At 41.6% G+C, this 23,801-nt stretch overlaps 1 protein-coding gene across 1 annotated transcript in view; it reads left to right on the top strand.

The window, feature by feature from the left end:
* Positions 1-23,801, top strand: part of sipa1l3 (signal-induced proliferation-associated 1 like 3) — a 92,951-nt gene that overhangs the window by 42,396 nt on the left and 26,754 nt on the right. Inside the window, exons 3-6 of the mRNA XM_042486354.1 lie at positions 12,414-13,117; positions 14,204-15,185; positions 19,568-19,698; positions 23,530-23,718. Coding sequence (XP_042342288.1) covers positions 12,641-13,117; positions 14,204-15,185; positions 19,568-19,698; positions 23,530-23,718 — 1,779 coding nt within the window. The 5' untranslated portion in view covers positions 12,414-12,640. The remainder of the gene's footprint in view (positions 1-12,413; positions 13,118-14,203; positions 15,186-19,567; positions 19,699-23,529; positions 23,719-23,801) is intronic.

The following is a 23,801-nucleotide window of genomic DNA, read 5'->3' as shown; positions in this document are numbered from 1 at the left end:
AGCAAATAATCACAGTGCCAACTTTTCAAGGAAATTGTGAAAAAACTATGATGCAAATTGACAAGCAGCTCAGGCTGTTCTACTTTTCCATATTTTGATGTGATGTGATCGATGTGCATGTAAACATATTCAATGACTGTATATAAGATAACAAACATGTCTCTACTTCCACCCTCTGTAAGAAAAAATATAGCCAAAACATTGTGGGTATGGCTGTTTCCATCTTGCACTGGTGACATAATTTGAATCAAGAGTCCATGTAGTAGCAACCTCTGTGGTATTGATTTCCCACCCATTCACCTGTCAGACCAATCATTAGCAGCACCACTGCTCACAAGAACACCACTGGCACACACAACTGTCAATCATCATCGGAAAATTTTAATTACTTAATACATTTTTGTAACACCTTGGCATCAGCAATATTTTGGGGTTGTCTATCCTGTTCCAGTGAACACAATTTCTCAAGAACACCACAAGGAAATTTCTTTAAATTTTGCACCAAGATCCACTTGGACCTAGCGATAACCTGATTCAGTTTTGGTGGGCATAGGTCATAGGTAAAGGTCGCTGTGACTTTGTGTCTGTCGTATTCTTGTGAACACGATATCTTGAGAACACATCACCAAATGTCCACTTGGAGTCAAGGATGAACTGATTAGATTTTGGTGGTCAAAGGTCAAGGTCACTGTGAACTTGCATCTGTCTCTTTCTTGTAAATGGGATAGCTCAAGAACAAGCATAGAGAGGGCAGAGTCTATGACCCATATTGCAGTCAGCCACCAGAAGCAATCGAGATGTTTTGGCCTCACTTTTGGGGAGCTGTCATGTTGTCCATCTTTATTATACAGTCAGTAGTTTTAATCTGCCAATTGCCACTAATTTTAGATTCTCTGTGTCTGGTTTTGATTTGTATTTATTTCTGTGTGTGTGTGTGTGTAGGTGTAGGTGGATGCATGTATTTTGTCATTCTCTTGATAGATGTGTCTTCTTTATTCTGCTTGGGTTTAACTTTGAACATGACTCACTATACTTGCAGAAGGATTGGTTAGAAGAAAAGAGAGACTTGATAAAAGGCTAATTGACTTGATGACCTGGATATTTTCTGCAGCGTAGGGGGGAGCTGTCTGCTTATTGTAGATAAAACACTTCCTCACCTACATTTTGTACTGATAATGAAAAGCGAGTCACATGTTATATACTTTCCTCCATGACGGAGAGCTGCACCAACGACCACTGTCACGTCACATCTATCTCATTAGGGACTCCCATAATGCAGTGCACTGGGTGCTGCAGTAATTCACTCTGATTTTTTCTCTATGTCAGTTTGTCATAAAATTGTTATCAGCAGCTTCTTCTGATTTACGTAATTGTTATTTATTGACTTCAGGAAGCACTTTGACCTGCCTCTGAACTGTCTACGCTAATGTTAGCTGTCTTTATCTTAAGCGTCAGCGAAGGTCCTGGCCACAAGAGCCAAAAGACTTAATCATATTTTATTTTACTTGTTGGTCTTTAAATTCATATGGTTTTCATGAAAATATTTTCTAGGTGTGTGTGGCTTTCTGATATACGACAACAGGAAGGAAAGGCTTAAATATAATGGGAAAAGAAAAAAAAACTATTCTCAGTGCAGGGGGAGGCAAAATAACGAGTGGGCATATTTAAAGCCGCGACCCTCAAAAAGTGTTAAAATTCCTCGAAGTTGTAAGAACACAATTGTACTACACCAACTTTCATGTTGAATTGTGCAGTTAATAAAATCCTCAAACAGAAGACAAACACTGAAAACAAATACAACAGCACAGCATGACGGTTCAGATAATGTGTTCATATTTTACTTCAGTTGATGTTAAACAGTTAATTGTTGGGATACCCCCCTGAAAGTCGAAATTCCTATTCTGAGACCACTTGGTTGACAGAGATTCTACAAGCTGAGCAGTTTTGTTTGTTTGTTTGTTTGGTTTAGGATTTTTCTGCCAGTCAGTGTGACTTTGACATTTCAGTCCCCAGATTTAGCTGCAGAAAGTGCGCTCCTCATTTTCAGGCTGCTCTCTGGGCCAGGAAGCTACGGACCTCGACCCAGGGTGAGTCCGATGGAGGCAGCTTCCTGGATAAAGAGAGATGTTGCCCAGTCAGGCTCTGAGATAATGTTATCTTCTGCCTTTTGCTTAAGATGTGGTGAATTTATATTACATAAATATGGTGAAGTCTCTGGCTTTTGTAGTGTCTGCAAAAGTGTTATTTCACATTTCCAATCTGTCTTTAGCATAGTTAGCACACATTAGCTCAGAGGGATAACTTGACCTGTTTATTGTATTGCTGCTGTCACCATGAACATCAGGCTAAGCACCATTTCAACCAGTGGTTCCAAACTGGTCCACCCTTGGGGTCCAGATTTCTCCTTAGTCATTAGTTCAAGATCTACACCTAGGGTAAATTACCACACATCACATTTTATTTCACGAAATGCAAACAACACGTGGGCTTAGAACACAATAAAATAAAACATATTGCAAGAATAAAGTGCAGTTACCTAAAACTTAGTAAATAAATAACACTGCTACCAAAAAAGTGCATACTGTTGCTTCAAGACCAGTGACTGTGCAAAGGCACAGCATGTTAACAAGCCAAATATTACCAAGAAATGGGCAATAAAATCAGTGCTATACTGGAAAAAAAACAGGTTGGCATAATGAATGAGTTCCTTAACAAAGCCTATAGATCTGTACTTAAATATATAGTGGGTTTTTTTTCCCCCAAAACTGACAAGTACACAATTCGATTGCAGTCCGTTTAGAGTGGACCTGCGTCCCACCTTTGTACCATGGCCTACCAGTTGGGAACCACTGGTTTGAAATCTAAAAGAAAAGAGGGAACAAATAGTCAATTATTTTTTTTAAATAAAATTATTCATCTGACATAATTCTGAGTCGGGTACAGCCCTATTGATTGCTCAAGGTTTAGAAACCAGACATGTGAGATTCTTAAACCTCTACCAGCTGAACTTTACCTTGTTAAAGTGTCCTTGAGCAGCCCACTGTATTCCCTCCAGCTGCTACCACACTGACCTCTGACCTCCCTGAATGTGAAAAGGAAATTTGTCCTGAGGGGAAATAGATTATGTATGAAAAATAACCAGAGAGATTTTAAAAAAATGTTGTAGCCTCAGCCTCTCCTATGTTTCTCATCTTCACCCCCTCCTCTCCTTGTTTTCCCACCACTGTTCATCTGCCCCACCTCCTGCAGCCAAACCAGTGAATGATAATGATGATGAATGGCAATGTGGGCTGCGATTCGTGATCCTCCAACTGCATGCAAATTGTTAGACTTGTTACGTGGATGTTTGAATGTGTGTGTGGTCTTCCTCCTCCTCTCGAGCTGTCCCAGTGTCATGGGACGGCAGTCTGACAGACAGACAGGCAGATGGAAGTGACACTAGTGACATCAGCGGGATTCAGCAAAACAATGTAGACGGAAATCAGTGAAGACAATGACAGCGGGGTCGGGAGAGACTCGAGGAAAAGACTGGGGAAGGAAAGTGAGTGGAGAGGAAAGCAGGGCGACAGGGAGAGAGCTAGAGCTTAGTTAAGCTCCGGTCTGAGAGGGAGAGATGTAGCCTCCAGATAAACTAAACACACTTTCGAGCTCAATATAGACCAGAGTCAGAGGCTGCGACTGCATGTTTCCAGGGCAATGTTCTGATATGTCAGTGTTGTTTTCAGTGTTTCCTGTAGAGTTTTGGTGTTGATGGAGGGGTTTAGGTTGTATCTGATGCTCAAGTTTTAGACTTCCAGGATTACCTGCATTTAGTGTTGCTCATAAGGAATGTGGTGATGAGCAATTGTGCTATTAATGTTAGTATTTTAGGTCTGATGACCTGAATGAAAAGAAAATTAATTTCCAACTTCTTCAAAAATCTGTTTATCAGTCAGCCATTTTTGAACACAAATGTCAAACATGTGCTGGTTCTAGCTTCTTTAATGTGAGAATTTGTTGCTTTTCTTTGTCATTTATGATAGTGAACGTAGAGTCTTGAGCTTTTGGACTGTTGATTGCACAAAGGATACAATTTGTAGACTGCTCTTCGGGTTCTGGGAAATACTGATGAGCTTTTTTGACATCTTCTTCACATTTAATAACTAAACATTTGATAAATTAATTATCAAAAAAGGCTAAAGGGGAGTGAGGACCAATCATAGCCCAATCAGCTGCTTCTGTCATACATTTAAACTTGTCTCTGACAGAGGTGGCAGCTTTTGTGCAAAGTGACAACATCTGAACGTGTCATGAGGACAAAGTGCGTTACAATGGACGGAAAATATTGAGGCATGGTTGGTTGAACTTTTACACAACAACATTTCTAAAATAGGCTTAAATCATACAGTCTATGCTCAGCTTCATAGCTAGGTTGGAGTATGATGTCTGGTCAGAAGCAGAGCACAACATTAAATGTGTTTCTCAAATCTGTTATTGTAGAAAGGAAAGCAGGTTGCCTCTGAAATCACATCAGGGAAACACAGACAGACTCCGGCAGTCATCGTGTAACCACTCCTCATGAGCCTTTTATAACTGCCTCCCACTCCACAGCACAAAGACACATCCGGGCCACTTAACTTCACTCTGGTATCAGACATCCTCACCTCCAACACTTCCTTATAAAGGCAGTGACCTTTTAGCAAAGCACTGATGTCTTTTCATTTAGACACTTGTTTTTTTAGACTTTTTGGTATCTCGAGTCCTCATAAGTCTTTTATATGCCAGATTTTAGTTATTGGTCATTGCAAAAGAAAGACTTTGCACATGTATTTCAGAACAGGAGCATAGGGACAAGTAGGAGACAATTTGCAGACATACTCTTGCACACTGACTAACCATCAAAAAAACCAAAACATTGCAATACTTTTTTTTTGTAAGTTAGACAGTGTGTGGGAGTTTGTTTTTAAGATATTGATCATTGCAATCCTTCCCTCTGTCCATACTGGCCTTGAAAAGATCAATTTGTGTCACAACTACACTGAAAAAAAAGTTTTGAAATTCTGCCCTATAGTTCAAATACTTCAAGAATGTAGCCTGACAAGGCCATGGGTAGGAAGGCTAAGTTTTAGGTCAGTGAAGTTCAGGTTAATTCTTAAGTCCTTCAGTTTGACTCAAGTCCAAGTCTGCTACTCTGCCTTTTATTTTCTTTGGCTGGTTAAACAAAACAAGTATCTGCGTTGCCAACAGAACACACCTTTCAAACTGTCATAAGTTCAATGACCTCTCCAGGCATTTTTGTTTTATTTACCACTTCAGCTGGCTCTAACTTTAGTTACATTTATGGAGTTGAGGTCAGACCTGAGAGTACCTCCTGGTCTGTCCGCTCCATCAGAAGTCATAGTGGCACCAATGCTGGATGTGCTGTCCCTGCCAGCGCTGTATTGTGTTGTATTACAGTGTCGTGCTCTGCTCCTGTCTGCCATCTGCCAGTCATATGTACCACCATCTGTTCTTCAAACCAGCCCATAATCTAGCTCGTTCTCTGGCATCGTTTGCTTAATTTAAACACTTACAGTAACTGCTGCTGTTGTTTTATGTCCGGGGAGTTTTAAGGATTTTTAAAAACATGTTTTGAGCTGCCTTAACACAACCTCAGCAGTTTGCGTTTTTTTAATCATTCAGATAATTGTAGACTTACAGAAGTCTTTGGTGTTTGCACCAGCATCTTTTCATTTGCCCGCTGCCATACACCCCTGCTTCGCTCTCAGATATAATTAGGCTGCTTTCTGTTTTGGCAACGACAGAGACAGAAACATATGGCAGGTCTATCTCTCCTCATCTCTGATCCTTTTACGTTTGTGACAAGCTCTCTGTTGCTCTCCACGCTGATCTCAGGTCTCTCCACACCGGTCTGACATACCAGCGAGCAGCAGCAGCGTCGGTGGGCACCTCCTCCACACAGAGTACAGTCATTCCTCTGGAAGCTCCTCTGCTAACTCTGTCATTACTACCATCTAACTAACCAGTGTAATTACCAGCCTTGGTGTGTGTCTGTGGTGCAGAGGCCAAGCCTGCAACAGTCAGAGCAAGTCAGAGCCAGTGTAGAGGGAGGAGAGGGATGGAGCATGAATGGGAGAGACAGCGAGAATCAAAAACAAGAGGGGGTGCATCCCAGAGCTGAATAATTACTTTATGTGAGTAATTAAAAGGCATTAAATGTTGGCTCATTATCTTGTGAAGTCTGGGCCAAAACTGCATGTTTGCTCAATTCTTACTGTATTCAGCGGAGATTATTTTTTCTTCTGGTGCTTTTTTATCTGGATTATTTATACTCCACTTTACCCTTTACTCTGTGTTGATAATCATATTTTATATTGCTGGAGATTAGATTTAGCTCCCTGCTCTGCCCTTCATCCTACCAATAGAATAAATATGTGGTTTGCTGGTATACAGTTTATTTTTCCCCTCTTTTGTGCAGTGTAAGTCCAGTAGTAGCTCTGTACTGTCTGTTGGTATTTTGATATTTTCTCCATCCTATGAAGGTGTAACTTTTTATATATATATATCAGCATAGAATTATACATTTGTAAAATTGTAAACTTACTTTGAAAGTATTTGAAAGTGATGATCAGGTTTTCCTTCTGGCTCCAAAGGTGGTACCCTCCTGAGAACATGACCACAGATGTTGCATCCCTCTTGTTATAAAAATGAACTTTAAAAAAGAATTGTTGTATATTTTATGCCTCCAATAGCTGAGGCGGAAGGCATTATGTTTTGTATTGTCCGTCCATACGTCCAGCACATTCTTGTGAACATGAAATGTCAACATCGCCTCGAGGGAATTTCTTAAAATTGTGCACAAACATTCACTTGGACCTATTGATGAGCTGATAAGATTGTTGTAGTCATAGTTCAAAGGTCAAGGTCACAGTGACCTTGCATTTGTCTCATTCTTGACTCAACAATGAGCTGATTAGAATTTGGTGTTCAAGGTCAAGTTCACTGTGACCTTGCATCCGTGTCATTTTTGTGAATGCAATATCTGAAAATGGCCTTGAGGGAGTTATGTTAAATTTGGCACAAACGCTCACTTGGACTTTACTGATTAGAATCTGATGTTCAAAGGTCAAAGGTCAAGGTCATGGTGACCTCATACAGCATTTTTTTGGCCATAACTCAAGACCTTGAAAGTGTGCTGATTTTATAGATCTTGTGTCTGTGCGAAGCATCCGTGCTTTCACAGACATGGATGTAAACGGTTTGGTGCAACTTGATTAGCGTGCAGAAGCATACAACTGCGTGGAGGTATATCTAGTTTTGTTGTAGTAGCAAAGATGTTCCTGGCCGAAACACTTTAGCACAACCTCGCTTTGCTGTGGTCCATAACAGATATCTCTTTTCTTTTGGCAGTTTTGGCAGTGCCTTTTCTAGTGTATTTTGCTGATTATGATAGTGCCACCAAAACAGTGTAATGCCGAAATTGCAGTAACAAAGGATGGAAATCCCTCATGTGCAGCGCTTGTAAGAAAATAGTGTTTTCCAATATGACACCGTTCAGAGTTTTGATGAAATTGGACAAAGGCGGCTGTCTCAAAATTCTCTTTGCAGGAAAAACCCTGATCATTTGATGATTGTACAGATGCAAATACTTTTTTTGAGGGGTTAAAACATGGGGATGTTTCTTCCTTCATGACAAGATGTGGCTGTTATGTCTCAGCTCAATTTGCTGATAAAGACTTTTAGATGTGCTTGAAAGCTCTGATAAGCTTGGACCTTGAATTGAGAGTATTTTGTCACCCATACTGATCCAAAGGTCAGTAATGAACTTCCATGCTCACGTAAATTTCATTGCATGATAAAAACATTGCATAGAAGCATTACGCACTCTTAGGCAGATTTGCGATCATATTAAATCCATACTTTGTTTTTTTTTTTTTTACCCCTTTTGACAAAATGAATGTGTTTAACTCGTTAGATAAATTACTTTTATTTTCTATCGCTTCGGCTGTTATTCAGGTGTGTTTCTCTCTGATGGGCTGTGTGCTGACTGAAGTCTCTGGTAAAGATCAGCCCACTCTCTCTCATCAGGCACCTCAGACACATAATGAAGCCATTCTGCAGCTCCTGCAGCTGGGGCCGGATAATCTGGGATTGGGTCTGATAGTAGATCACAGGACAGCCCTCCCGGATGAGCAAGACTCTGTCAGAAAGCATGATCAGAGCGGGAGCCTTTGGCCTGGAAGTGCCTGTGGTTCTCCAGAAACAAAGACATGATACATTTGTGTGGCTGTATGACTATAGGGGGATTTTGTTTGCTGTGAATTGAGTTTTGTGTGCATGCATGAGTGAATGAGTAATGCAGTCTTGAGGCCAGAAATGAATTCAGCGAGGACTCATAAAAGGCATTGTGTATCATAAAACACACACAAACCACTGTGAGCTGCCCTGACACAATGAAAAGCCCAACATTATGCAAATTGGACTTCATAACGAGATAGTCACCCCAGGAGCTGACATTTGTAGGATTCACAGAAACTGAGGCAGCTGGAGAGAGACAAGCACAGATTTGTTCCTAATGTTTGCTTTCTGCAGGCTGGTAAACTTACTTGAAAGAGTCAGATGTTTAGCACAGCTTTTCAGGCAAGTGTTTCTAAACCTCAGTAAAATGCAGCAGAGGTGAAACAGCAAAGACTTTAATATAATTAGATGCAAGTCCAAATGATCACACAGTTTGTGTGTCTGTGTCTGTGTCTGTGTCTCTGTCTGTGTGTCTGTGTCTGTGTCTGTGTATGTCTGTGTATGTCTGTCTGTCTTTTTTTCTGGTTGATTCATATGATTTTAATTCCTGAAAGCTTTTGTCTGAGGAGTAAAAATGTTACCGCTCCTGTCTTATTATTCATGGGAAATCGTTTTACAGTTGTGAAATATTGAAAGGTCAGTGACAATCTGAGTAAAAGCTGAGCATACAAATTAGGAAACTGCTCCAGTAGGCAGCATATTATGAAATGTGTGGTCAAATCACATGTTGTGATGCACACAAACAAGTGCAGGAAAAGAGTGACAGAAGGGTTTCACAAATGACCAAAAGCTAAAAAAAAAAAATGAAAAAGTGACAATAGCAAAACCAAAAAGAGCACATTTTTAAAGATAGATGTGCAGGTGATATGCGTTTACACAGCAAATTTAGTGTAGATGTTTGAGTGAGTTCGGTGGTTTGAGGAAAGACTTACGTAGATAAAGGAGCTTTAATTTAGGAATGGAGAGCTAAAGAGAGAATGAGATTAGACAGAAAATGGAAAAAGAAATTCAGGAGAAACGAAAAGTGTCAGTTTGACTTCAGCAGGGATGGAGATGGATTGAGCACATTTACATTTCAGACATTTAGCAAAAGCTCTAAAACACACCCCACCCCGACTGTTACAATTTTACATATTGAACTTTGAATGTAGTCTGCTGGTCTTGAGAAGTGTTAAAAAGCACTGAATTCATTTTACTCCAAAAAGACTAAAGTAAAATATTTTCTAGTATTTATCATAGGCTGTAAAGTTAGTTATAAAATGTTTTTGTATGTGGTTGCAGTCTGTAAAGAAACATTATACACAAAGTGTATACACTTCTGAGAGTGGATTATGTGTGTGATTTAATCCTTTTTTCGTGGAGTTGCCGTCACTCTCAGACCGACACTGTCATAGCACTGGCTGCAATAGTGCCAGTTGAGGCTTAATGTAACTGCCAAGTGTGTCAATTTTTGCCAGAATTTAAATAAACTTATATGAGTTAATCATTCTTAATTAGATAATCCATCCATTTTCTGCCATTTATCCAGGTCCAGGTTGGATTCCTTCATGTATGTCATTAGAAATTTTGATACAACTGCTTGCAACCCCAGTTGCAAGCAGTTGTAATGCTGTGTAAAAAATAAATAAAACAGAATGGACTGATTTAAAAATCCTTTTCAACATACAGTGGGGGAAATAAGTATTCAACACATACATTTTTTTTTCCATTACACATTTTTCCAATACAGCTATTGACATGAAATTTAGACCAGACATATGGCATTAACTCAATAAAACCACACTGGTAAAGAAAACATTTCAATCCAGAAAAATGATGTGTAATTAAGTGGAATGACACAGTAAAAAAGTGTTTAACACATAAAACACTCTTTAAATCTGTAATATTTTGGAGGTCACTTCGTGTCCTCAATTCCCAAACATTTATTGAGTGTTATAAAAAGAAAACGTGATGTAACACAGCATCCCAACCTTTTTGGTATAGGAGTTGCACATATGTGATGAGATAATAATTCTAGTCTATATCATCCCAACTGGTTCTCCAATATACAACAGATATTAAACTGCATTCTCTGTGGTGTTAAAAAAGGTTTTAAAAGCCTTAAATTTAACTGAAGACCTCACAATACAGAAACAGCATGTTTGCATGTAGACCACTGTCAGCATACTGTCATTTCTCGCTGTGATCATAATGTGATTCATCCAGAAGAGTCATAATCAAGTCGTAATATTCTCCAATATGAATTCCCAGCCGGTCACTCTAAACAACCACAACATTCATGGGACCATGACTTCAGACTTTTGTCCGGACTGATGACGACGATAAAAAAGAACAATGACTCAGCTGCCGGGAACTAAACAAAGAGTGTAGCACTTGTACACATTTTAGCTTTTTAGATCACCAAACATTAAGAACGCATTAATATAAAACTAAGAAGCTCTGACAGTACTCCTGTTCCCGGGCAGCGCCTGTAAAAATCATTACATTAAACCTCTGAAGACACCAAGATGCTTCCGAGTAAACAAGAGTCTTTACAGGGCTGGTGGGTCTTGAAGACGTGATGCAGTGTGACTGTCATATTAAAGTACGCCGCTGTGGTTCACTGAGCAATGAACTCCTCTCCTCCTCTTTGCTCTTTCTTGACTCTGTCCAATCACTCTGTTTCTGGATTTACCTCACTCTGCCCCTCCAGCTGTTGGGTCACTTTGTGCTTTCCCCCTTTTTTCTTTCTCATCATCAGTTCATCTCTCCCCGACTAAAAGTTGTAGATGTGTGTTGTTTGATTGTAGAAAGAATCAAGTAGTTTCTTTCTCAGCTTTAAATATACTACTTTACCACTGTGGGCTTCCTCATGAATGAGGACATTATGGTTATTTAAAAAAAAAAAAAACATCTGAAAAGGTCTGTAATTTGCATAGACTCATAGGACTTCATGGCTTTATTTGTAATGCATTTCACTTTTTAAATACAAATCAGAAGTCATTGTACATTTTTATCAACTTTGTATTACTGCTTGGTTTTGAAACGTTGAGCAATCTTTGTCTTTACCTTTTTTTTGTATGAATGATGATAGATATTTAATAGTGGAATAGTGGAATAGTGGAATCATTATTTTTGATTTAATCCATATCACCCAGCCCTAAAATGATGACACGCTGCTTCACAATATCATCAGCGTCCATATTTTGTTATTGTTTTGATTGAAAAATGGCATAAATCAATACTGTGGGTGTAAAACCTTTACAGACATACTGACCACAGTTGAGATTTATTTTTTGTCTATATATTATGTCAAGATTATTTGCTAAAACATTCACAAAATGTTTTAAACAGTCTGCACAAAGAGTTTTACATGCTGCTGACCAAAATTGTTACTTCTTTGTCTTTTTATTTATTATTTATTTACAGTATTTTGATTATAATTGTTTTGAATCTACTTCAGATTTGAGAGATGTTCTATCATTTGACAAATGTTTGTCATATTCTGACAACAGATGACAATAGTGTCTTTTATATAGGAGCATAAGTCATCCTTTAAACTTTTAAAAACATATATATATTTTTTGCTTTTTTAACACAATAATTATCAGTATCGACTGTTATGTAAATTCTTATCGTGATAACATTTGTAGCCATATCGCTCAGCCCTAGCAGTGAATCTTCCTCAGTGATTAAAGTGTTTAGAGTGTGTGTGCACTCTCTCTCTTTGGATCTGCATCACTTTCTGGTCTGATAATATTAGCTGAAGTGTTTCGGTGGTTTTAATCTGCAGCAGAGCGGCCACAGCCTTCATGTCCTCTGGGTATATGAGTGTTTGTGTGCGTGAAGGCACATGCACCCGAGTGCACAGAGTGTGTGATAATAATATCCCTTGTCAGCCTCCTGAAGATTAGCCTCAACGGAAGAAATCCTCTGTCATATCCCCTCACCTCTCTCTCTCTCTCTCTCTCTCTCTCTCTCTCTCTCTCTCTCTCTCTCTCTCTCTCTGTCCTATCAGTCTTACATTGTTTTACAGTTGAGTGACTCGCTTTTTTCTAAATTCAGAGCTAAGTTTATTGCGTCTGTGGAGAAAATGTGGGTCACATAAGCCCTGTGATTTGAAAGATGTTGATTTGTTTTTTCCCCTCTCTTCTCAGATCTGCATAAGAAAAAGAAGACGACGGGTCCCGACTCCAGCTGGTCCTCAATGGACCAGTGAAATCGTTCCCACTCTGCCAGTTAAAAGCGATGTTTTTGGGAGCTGGAGGCCGTAACACCGTCAGCCGAGTGTGTGTGGGGCCTCTCCTCTCCCTCTTTCCCAGCACTCCTCCTGACATGGGATGCCAGCCCCTCACCGTCCTGCCCTGAGCTCGCCTGGGGCGCCATGAACAGCTACAGAGACAGAGGGGTCACCTGCACCTCCTCGGACCTCCTGGATGGAGGCGGAGGAGGTTTTCCCCAGCACACTCCATTTCGTCACACCCCCAATGGCCACCCAGCTCCTAGCCCAGCAGACCCGGGCATCCAACCACGCGTCTCCGTGCCCAAAATGGGTGTTCGTGCACGGATAGCAGAGTGGCCTCCACGCCGCGCGCAGTCCAGGGAGTCGCTGCTTGAAAATGGACAGATTCGCCATGGAGATGACTGCTCCACTTCAATTTCCTCATCAGTTTTGTCATCTGACGTCGGGTTGGTGCGGGGAGGAGTCACCAGGTTGCCACGACGACGGTCAAAGGATGTAGAGTTCAGAGGAGGAGGATTTAGCATTGAAAGAAGTTTGCCTTTTAGCTTGCGAGTGTTTCCTCCACTGAGGCAGCGCTCAAACAGCGAGGTGACGCTGAGTGAACAGGACGAAAATGAGGTGAGTCTTCAGTCTTGAGTTGCTCTGACCCCTGTAGTGTGATAAAAATTGTGCTGCCTTTTCAGTTCTGTAATATTTTTATTTACACTAACTTTGCATAAACAAACCCAGAGAATCAAACATGAGGTTTTACTTTGACTCACAAGAAAACTTTTGTGCACTTAATTTGTTAAATAAGATTATGAGCATTATTAGTTGTGAGTGCAGCTCAACCTTACAGTAACAAATGTGCAGAAATACGGACAAAAAGGCATCTTGTAGCTTATTATCAGGGGGAGAGCTCACTGCAGGGCCTCTGTAAAGGCCCTCAACTCCAGTATGGCATGGGGGAATCAAAAGAGGTTTGACGGGCGTGACATGTAACACAACAGCGCCAGTCTTTAGTGTGACATAAAACATACTTTTTGGCAGCCCTTTCTGAACGATAACAGTGGCAATACATCACAATAAAAATCATTTATTGTCTCTGTTATACGGCGGCTGATCTCATCTTCTGATCGGAGGTTACAGAGCTCCCAAATATCACTGTTTTCCCAATTGCAGAGATTTATTGCCAATGTTCTGCAATTGTACCTTGAGGGAGCAAAACGGGGCGTTATTCCCGCCTGAACAGGCCATGTAAAAGAGGCTAATGTGGTGCAACCGTGCATGCATTTGTACTTGTATTCTTCATGGTGATGCACATACGTTATGTGAAAAACATGGTTACCAGATTATCTTGTATAAACATTTGCATTGCACTGCCTACACAGATCGATTCAATCACAGTTTATAGCATGTTTAACAGCTTTAAATTTGTGCAAGTTCACATATATACTATCATAAAAACCTGTGTTTGGTCTGTTTTGCTTTTATACCACAAGCATACTGCTACATACTTCAGTTGACAGCTTTAACACCAGTGTGAACTTACAGAAATGAATGGGCAAAAATACCAGAGCTTAAAATGAACCAAACACATTATGTGTGAAAGCATCCAAACTTTATGTTTTTTGTTTCCACAAAAATAATATCAAAAAAGAGGTGTTTTGTGTCCACAATGCGTCATCAGAAGCTGATAATTCTCCCCCCACTCTCTGCTCCAAGGTGGAGGTTCGAGGAGGTGGTGGGATGGGGAACCTGTTCAGAGAATATGGCAGCACGTCCTCCATCGACATCCAGGGCATTCCTGAGCAGAGTTTCTTCGACATGCTCAGCCAGTTCCACCAGGAGAGGCCTGACCAGCGCAGCTCAGCGCCTGTACGCCTCGGGGAGCTGCTGCGCTCCCCAGAATCACCACCAAGTGCACCTCACCCCTCTGCTCCTTCACCTGGTCCTACAGGGGGTGACGACAGAGGGACAGGGAGGAAGGATGGCGCCGAGAGAGTGAGGAAGAAAAGTGGAGGGACGGAGTCGTCATTGGGCACCTCCTCTTTGTTCAGGAAACTAAGGAGCTCTAGTCGAGGCGAGCTGGACGGAGGGAAAGGAGACTCTAATGAGGACGGGGGAGGCCGGGGATCAGCAGACGCTACCTACAAACCGTGGGTATGTCCAAAGAGCTTTGTCCACTTCGATGCTCAGAGCATCCTATTTGACCTCCACGAAGCAGCGGCGCAGCGGGGCTACGCCGCCCAGAGGAGGAACACAGCCACGGGGGCATCAGCTGCGTCAGTGTCCCTGTCCGTCTCTAGATCCTCTGCAATAAATGACCCAGTTTACTCCAGCATTGAGGATCTGACCCTTAGCCCCGACCCTGGCTCCATGACACCCTCCCTGGGCATGGACCCTCTGGAAGGGCCTCCAGGAGCCCAAAGCTCGAGCCCACTGCTCCTCTGCTGCCCCCACTTCCTCAATGAGACCGGGGGCTACGGCGAGCGCAACATCAGCTTCCTCAGCTCATCAGCAGAGCGAGGGGGAGACGGAGGAGGGGATGGAGCGAGGGGTTGGCTGAGGAGGAGTAACGCCAGTGTCTCAGTGCTGGAGGTGCCTATTGAACAGCAGGTTACGAGACTGGACAGACTGAAACTGTACAGCATCGAGCACGTAGACCTCGGGGCCAAGTACTACAGAGACTACTTCCATGGGAAAGGTAACACACTGACACACATTTACTACTTTAATCATAAACATTTGTTGATGTTGATGCCAGCTGTGTCATATAATGAACACAGAATCAAACATATTGAAGGAAATTGTTTATACATTAGATTATGGTTTGCAGTTTTACAATCTACATTTTTAACGGTGGTTTATGAACACCTAAACAGTTTTTATTACAAGGTACAAGGTAGATTTGTTTGTCATTTTTTAAAAACATAGTTTAGAAAAAAAGAAATTAAAATTAGTCTCTACATCCTGCTGCATCTTTTGAAAGAGGAGTTGAGGAGTCTCACAGCCTGGGGAAAGAAGCTGCTCTGTAGTCTGGCAGCGGATACTTCTGTAAAATTTCCCAGATGGCAGCAGGGTGAACAGACTGTGGCTGTGGTGGCTGCTGTCTTTCAGTATCCTTTGGGCTCTGTGCAGACACCTCACTTCACCGAGGTCACTGATGCTCTGTAGATGGGAACCAGTGATGTTCTGGGCAGTTTTAATCACCCGCTGTAGAGCCTTCCTGTCCCGGGCTGTGCATGAACCATGGCAGTTTGTGATGTTTCCTGTCAGCATGCTTTCTATTGCTCCTCTGTAGAAGTTAACCAGGATCTTGATCTTCCCAAGGTTCCATAGGAAGTAGAGCCTTTTCTGTGCCTTTTTAACCTCGATGGTGATGTGTGATGACTAAGATACAGTAGGTTCTCAGTGATAATAATTCCAAGGAGCCTATCGCTGTTCACCTGCTCCACCTCAGCTCCACTGATGTAGACAGGGGTGTGTGTCTTTGCTTCCTTCTTTCTGAAATCAACAATCAGCTCCTTGGTTTTACTGACGTTGAGCAGTAGGTTGTTCTCTGCGCACCACTCTGCAAGATTGTTGATTTCGTCTCTGTATGAACTCTCATCGTTGTTTGTAATACAGTTGATGATTCCAGTGAGGGCAAATGTCTTCACATAAGACATGAAAAACCATTAGGTAAAGGTATCAGTAGCATAAATTGAAAAGCAAAATTAAAAAAATGTCTAAACATTTGCAAACAGTACCTTACATGACATGAATCAGTATTGAAAATAATTTTGAGTTGCACTCTCTGCTAGAATGTTTATTTCATTTATTTATTATTCGATCATCAGAATATCAATGGCCAACTTTTGTACTGAATAATCGTTTCAGTAAAAATGCAAACCATTACCTGTCATATTTTTGAGTATATATACATGAATTCCCTGTTGTCGCCCTTTTGACGTTTGCTGTCCCAACTCATTTTGCCAATGGGCAAACCCAGTCGCAGCAGCCCCGAGCTGATCAAATGTACGCAGGGTCATTTGTAGAACGCCTTGACACCTCTTGTGGTCCTCCCCTGGTACTTTTTTTTTGATGGAGGGGTTTAAAAAGCTCTATTTTATGCTTTTGTATACACTCTGGTATCTTATTTACAGTCAGAATACAGAAAAAAAACTCCTGGTGTGATTTAGTTTATTTTTATTGTGAATCAGAAAATGGTCGACGGACCACCAGGCACTTTATCATGGGCCAGATTTACGTAAGACTTCTTTTTAATGGTCAGCATGGTTGTTATTATTTCTGAATTCTGGCCTTCTGGAAAAACTCTGGACATACGTATGTTTTAATGCCCATGTAACAGCCTACATTTAAATGGCAATAAAATTAAATCAAAAACTAAAAAAAATATGCTAGGTTAAAGGAAGATGCCATCTACTGAGCAGAGTAATTAATCAGAGGTTTTGTGTCAGTGGCAAAGGAGAAAGAGGACTCAGTGTGCCAAGCTTCACCATAAATCACCAAACTCGCTATCCACCGTCTTGCTCGCTGCGGTGGATTTAAGAGTATGTGAGGTCTGATCTACAAGGAGACCCACTGTGTGTTGAAGGTCTTCCTGGAGAACATGATCCGTGATGCCGTTGCCTGTCTTCACTGAGAGAAGGTGTGACTGCAGTAGATGTGGTGGACGCTCTGAAGAGGCAGGGATGCGCCATGTACGGCCTTGGTAGATAAATAGATCCCTCCGTAATCAAATTCTAAAAATCTGGTTTGCAGGTTAAGTTGCCCAGCAGCATATCTTACAGGTCACACAGTATTAGACTATTTAATATGCTGTTAATTATTTATTTATTTATTTATTTTTTAATAATTATTAGTTTATTGAATATTTCCCACTGAACATTTTTGCAGTGCCTTATTATGCATACTGATTGCATTTTCTGCTCTAATTTGGTCCCCTCGCTGTTATGAGTCCATGTGAATTAGACATCGAAGATCTCATTTCCTCCAGTATCATTCCCCACATTTCATCCTGTGGCTGTTAATATCCAGACCCGAGAGCAGAGCAGTGTGGGCCAAACTGGCAATACTCCCAGAGTCTTTATTACATATGTACCTGCCACTGGACTGTTGGCAAACTCAGAGCCGATGATACACCACCTGCCTTTCTGCTCGATCACAAACACCACTTAACATAGTCCGCCCGTGTAGCTTTGTTTTACATCTGGTTCTCAGTGTCAGAAGTAACGCCTAACCTCAGAGAGCAAAGATGCATAATGTGTGCCTGTTGGTACGCACGTTTGTTGGCATTTCTTGTCAACATCACCTCTTCAGACACTGCGGATGAAACTTCCTCTCGGCTAGCATCATCTGGCTGCACCCTAATTAGTGACAGATGCTGTTAGGAGCACATGTGTGCAAGCAAGCGTGTGTGTGTGTGTGTGTGTGTGTGTGTGTGTGTGTGTGTGTGTGTGTGTGTGTGTGAGAGAGAGAGAGAGAGAGAGAGAGAGAGACAGAGAGAAAGAGAGAAAGAGGCCTGCAGTCATGGAGATAAAGGTCATCATTCCAAAAATATGTTCATCTGCTGACTCGTTTCCCCAGAACGCAACTGTGATTGTGTGTGTGTTGTGTCAGAGAGCCTTGTCAAAAAGCTGGCATTTTCACCACAGGACATGGCATGGAAGCTAAGCAGACTCCGAACGTGTATGTCACCCCGGCTCTTCCCATCAGACGAGGGATAGAAGAGGAATACTTGTCAAGCAAGATTCCTCTCCGAGTGTCTGGAGAATTTGTCTTTCGACTCCCACACTGCCTGTGGCGTTGGCATTATCACGGCTTAGCTTAGGAGCTTTTGAAGAGGACATGCAAGATGCTTGTGAAGTGCGTTGATAGCTTTGTCTGAGCCTTTTAATGGATGAATATGTTGTGTGCCAGCACAGGTAACAAACCTCAGAATGTTAATTTGCGACTTCTGACATCACTTTCCTGTATTTACAAGACTGAAGGCATATTTGTTCCTTTGTAATTTTATTGTTAAACAGTCAAATCTGTTATTGAAGTGAAGCTACACTCCTATACACAACATTTTCAGCATTTCTGTGCTCACACTGCTACGGTATATAGTCCTTTAATCATCACCTGTCTTTAGTACAGGGTTACCACAGTCATGGAGTACTTTAAAAAATCATGGAAAATTACAGTCACATTTTCCAGGCCTGGAAAAGTCATGGAAATAGTAAAAATCCCGAAAAGTTTTGGAAAAGTAATATCATTTTGTAGTGTGTGATGAAATTTTTAGCATCTGTGAACAACCCCCAGAGCGATTCAAAACAACTCCAAAGGGATGCAAAACGACACCATAGGGATGCATGACCACTTCAGAGAGATGCAAAATAATCCCAAAAAGAGATGCCACCCCCCCCCCCCCCAAGAAGAAGAACATTCTCATTTTGTGTTCTTAAAACGTCATGGAAGAAGTTTTGAATTGTGTGTGTGTGTGTGTGGGAACCCTGTTTGTAGCAGTCGTCATTTTCCCTCGGTCATGCTGTGTTTAAATTGATTCTGCAATTATGTGAGTATTGATTACTAGATGTCATTGTCTTAGTCCTTGACTCCATGCCCTTCCACTGTCAGTCCAGAGTTTTTTTCCAACCCATCTCTCTCTCTGTCTAACTCTTATCTGTCTCTTCTTCATCTTCTGAAGGTTAAATGTTTAAACCTTTTCTCTCTTTATTACATAAAACCTCAGTGTTTAGGCTGCAGAAAAGCTTGTTTCTCATTGTGTATGATTAATCATCACCATAGTCTCCCAAAGACAGAGTTGATGATTAACGGTCCCAAATCATTTTTAAATTATGTTTACTTTCATAGAAGTTCATATGTGCATTTCTGCATCAATTTTTGGTGTAAATGTCTTAAATTTTATCAAAATGAAAGTCCTCTGCTACTTTCATGTTTTTATGGGGGTATACAAATGCGTATGTTTTGAATATTGAGGGTTATGTGTCCCGTGCATCCCCCGTAAAATCTTCACCGATCTATGTTTCTCCTTAGCACAAACCTCAACACTTATCTCGATCTCTTGTTGTCCTCCACCAGAGCACTCAAACTACTTTGGGACAGACGATAAGCTGGGCGCTGTGGCTGTGAGCATCCGCAGGGAGAAACTAGAAGACACCAAAGACCTGAAAGACCAGTACCAGTACCGCCTCATCGTCAGAACAAGCGAGGTATGAACCATCTGCCGTTTGTGTGTGTTTGTTCTGAGTGATGAGACACTGGTGAGTCAGGACGAGTGTGCACACTTATGTTTATTGCTTACCTACTTTCATTTCACTCAGCCCTCCCTTTGTGTGCCTACCTGTGACTCTCCTCACCCCCTCTACCCTGGTTTTAACCTTCCCCCTCACCCCCTCACCCCCTCACCCCCTCATCCCCCCTCTCTCCTCTCTGCCAGTGGAAAATTCCACCTGCCCAGTCTCATCACGTTAAAGCCAAACCAAACACTGGCTGCTGTGGCTAAAGCGTTTGTCCTCCTCTCACTGGGAGCACACCCGACCACTTTTCCACTTTGATGGATCAAATACTGGTCATGTATTGAGTGATGGGCTGGTGATCTTGGACAGATACTTAAAGTTCTCCCTGAGATTTGTTCAAAGTCTATAAACATCATATTCATTTACTTTCAGAGATTCTGCCTCTAAAGCACCAGACTATAACAAAAACTTTAGCTAAGTATTGACAGACAATGAATTTGCAACTACTCTAATACAGTTTTCGTGTGGTTCCCTAAAAGTCTTATAGGGCATTGAATTCATTATTCTAAAAATAAAGCCTTAATTGTTATTAAATATGTCTTTCAAAAGTGTTAAAATGCTCAGTTATGGGAAGAAGGTTTTTCTCTGACGTTGCACTGTAAAATCTCAAAATAATCTGTAACTTTTGTTTTTAACAATTTACCACCATTTGCCTATTGCGTTAACATCACACAGAAGAGGATAGAGGAACCAACAACACTCATGTATTGTTTCCAGCCAGCCAACCCTAGATGACATGGAAAGTGCAAATTTTATGAAAACTGGCAACTTAACTAAGATTGCGCAGCATGGCTGAAGCCAGGATGAGGCAGTGCATATGAGGCTTTGTGTATTTTATGCAAAAAGTTTTTCAAACTTGGCATCATGGGAATCGAGGCAAATGGAATCCCACATGGAGAGTGACAAACACAAAATCGCTCAGAAAACTTGCCAACAAACAGCAGGTATTTCCCAGTTCTACCGTCGTTGCTGCCACAAAACAAAACAAAAAGTCATGTTAAATGTTACGATAAACATTTGGACAAAGTTGTCTCTAATCCGAAGTAATTGATGTCAGGTTATTTTTCCCCTTTAGTTTTGGTTGTTGTAAAGTTGGTCTTAAATTTTATTCCAGTGCCATTAAAAAAGACTGCAAAGCCTTAAAGTTGTAGGAACCATGTGATAGGGCTCGGTAGTTATCGAATATAATTTACTAATCAAAAAATAATCGAAACTGACATTCAGATTCTCTAACCGACATAATTTTGCCCATGTTGGTTATTTCAGTTATATAGAGATTCTGGGTTTCTTCTGTTTTTATTTTCTTGTTTTCTTTTTATAGTTTGCGTTAGAGAGGCTGAAGTCTCTGTGTATAGTCAGTTTGACCTATTTCATATTTCATAAACACCTGTGTAGCATTGTCAAGGTCGCTCAAACAAACAGCAAACTTTGCTTCTGTTCATTGTGTTCATGTAGCTCGGCTGTCTTCCTCAGGCACTGTGTTGTTTTTAGCTGGATTACATGGCTGCCTGGCCTCATCACCTTAGCTCTTGTATAACAATAGAGCCTCTCCGCCATCTAAGTACACAAAGCTCAGCTAACAGACACAGCCAGCACACCCAAGCCCACTGTTCCCACACAGAAAAAAAAGGGATTGATTGCAGACTTTATTCTCTCAAGCTGCAGCTGCTCTCAAATATCCATCCCCCTTAAGTCTGTCATTTAATTCTGTGCAGCAGTGCTGACGCAGCAAGGTACAGAGACTTCCTCTTTCTCCCTGCATCACACATTTTTACACACAGCCCTCCTGACATTTCTGCTCAGCATGTCGCAGTCGCTCGCTGTACTGTCGCACAGAAGCTGACAAGTTGAAACGAAAGCTCCGTAACTTCAGCTGCGTGTCAATCAGGTTTTATTTCTCTGCAGCGCACCCGGGTCTCTGAGGTTCAACTGTCTCTCCGGCCCCTGCCAGCTCCAGAGTCTGCCATGCATTTTTAATGAAGCTGCATTTGCGTGTGTGGTTGTACGTCTACGTGTGTGTGTGTGTGTGTGTCTTTGTGTGTGGTGAGAAGGAACAGTCCGCTCCTCCCAGCTGTATCTGAGGTTATTATAGCCTCACTGTTTTGAAGCAGGTCAATTTCCTCTCACTGGGGAGTAGCACTCTGTGGCACCACAATACTGAGCAGAATATTAATTCACAATACTGCACGACTTTAAATCCGCTACACAGAGCACTTTCACTGTGTGTGTGTGTGTGTGTGTGTGTGTGAGAAAGAGAAAGAGAAAGAGAGAGACTGTAGCTTCGGGGCAGCAGGGCAATATTGAGACCATCCCTCATCTGATGGATCCACTTCAAGCTCCCGGGCTGCTGATCTACCCCTCCATTTTACAGAGGGATGGTTCTGTAGCCGAGCCTGACCTCTGACCTTTCCTCATACAGCTTCATAAAATCAGTAATATTCCAGTAATATTCCTTCCTATGTTCTCCTGTGTCTTCCTTGTGTAGCTGTATGTCTATACTAAGGTTTTCTCATATGAACCCTGAACATTATCTAGAATTTCCCTTTCACACATGTAGCACACGATTATAATTTTTAATTTTGCCGCACGCTTTTCGGGCCAGACGGCATTCTTCAGCATGTATACTGGCAATACTGCCAATACACACTGAAAATGTCTGTATGGCTAAAATAAATAATAAAACATGAGTGCTGTCCCGATCTTTACTTCGTTATTACTGGCATTGAGGAATTCAGCACCCAGTCTAAAAAAGTTCAATAGTGAGGGAGTGCATTGTGTCTCATTTAGGAGATGGTCTGCATTAGATGCATTCCCACCTAGTGGAAATGTTCTCTTTGGTTTAGGCGAGGGGTAGAGCCTGGGTACAGTGTGCAGGAAACAGGACATGACACAAAAGGTACGCTTTAGAAATCAATGTGTTTTCCTTACGCAGCCAGTTCGTAACTTGGTCATAAACAACAGAGTCTCCCTTATTCCTTGAATTTGTCTGATGATTTCGGCAACAGCTTTTACCAACAGAACAGACATGGTGATATACCGAGGCTGGGGGTGCTATAGCCACATCACAAATCTGCATAGCCCCAGTTAGAACCCCTTGAGCCATGTAGTATACAATTTTATGTATTTTTTGGCGATGTCGTGATGTGATCTCAAATATCATATCCGATCAAGGTATTTTTTGACTGATCGGAATCGGGAATATTTGGCTTATAGAGCATCTGATCCTTTGTTTTATGTCTGCTGTCAGGCATATGTTTCAACCTCAGTCTTCACTCGCCACTGCAAGTACGTGAGCAAAAAGCCAACGTGGATCATTTATTAAGGAAAATGCCCAGAAGATGTGCAGACAACAAAAATAAACACTGAATGTAGATCATTCAGATTACTAAGCCGCAGGCTGCACTGGAGCAACAAACACTAGACCTCGAGATAGTTGGGATGCCAATAAGATTAAAGGGAGTTTTTATTCCCAGTCCAATCTCTGGCTGCTTCCTTGTGGAGCATGTGTCACCTATGTCGTGTGTTTGTGTGTGAGCTGGGGGTGTCTGGAGTGTGTGCTAAGGTATGTTAGGTTAGGTTCTCATTTTCACATCAAAGACGATTTGCCGTTACCTTGTAGTCACTTGTATGGGGCTTATAGATTTTTTATTTTACTGAGTTTTCTTTTTCTTCTCTTCTTCAACCACAAAAGTCAGATGAAAATCAGATGATGCATTGCAACAATTTTTCTTTCCCCACATCCAGCTCGTGACCTTGCGAGGCTCCATTTTAGAGGATGCGGTGGCGTCGACGGGGAGGCACGGCACGGTGCGGGGTTTGCCGCTTAAAGAGGTCCTGGAGCAGGTTGTCCCCGAGCTCAACGTCTCCTGTTTGAGACTGGCACTCAACACACCCAAAGTCACTGAGCAGCTCCTCAAACTTGACGAACAGGGGGTGAGTTACATGTCTGTTTTTGCATTTTACTTTTGGGCTTGTGTGATAATACTAGAAATTGAACAGCTGATCCCAGATGCCTC

This window comes from Plectropomus leopardus, chromosome 5 (genome assembly GCF_008729295.1).
Source record: "Plectropomus leopardus isolate mb chromosome 5, YSFRI_Pleo_2.0, whole genome shotgun sequence".
In the NCBI taxonomy this organism is placed as follows: Eukaryota; Metazoa; Chordata; class Actinopteri; order Perciformes; family Serranidae; genus Plectropomus; species Plectropomus leopardus.
This window is presented reverse-complemented; position numbering and strand designations above follow the sequence as displayed.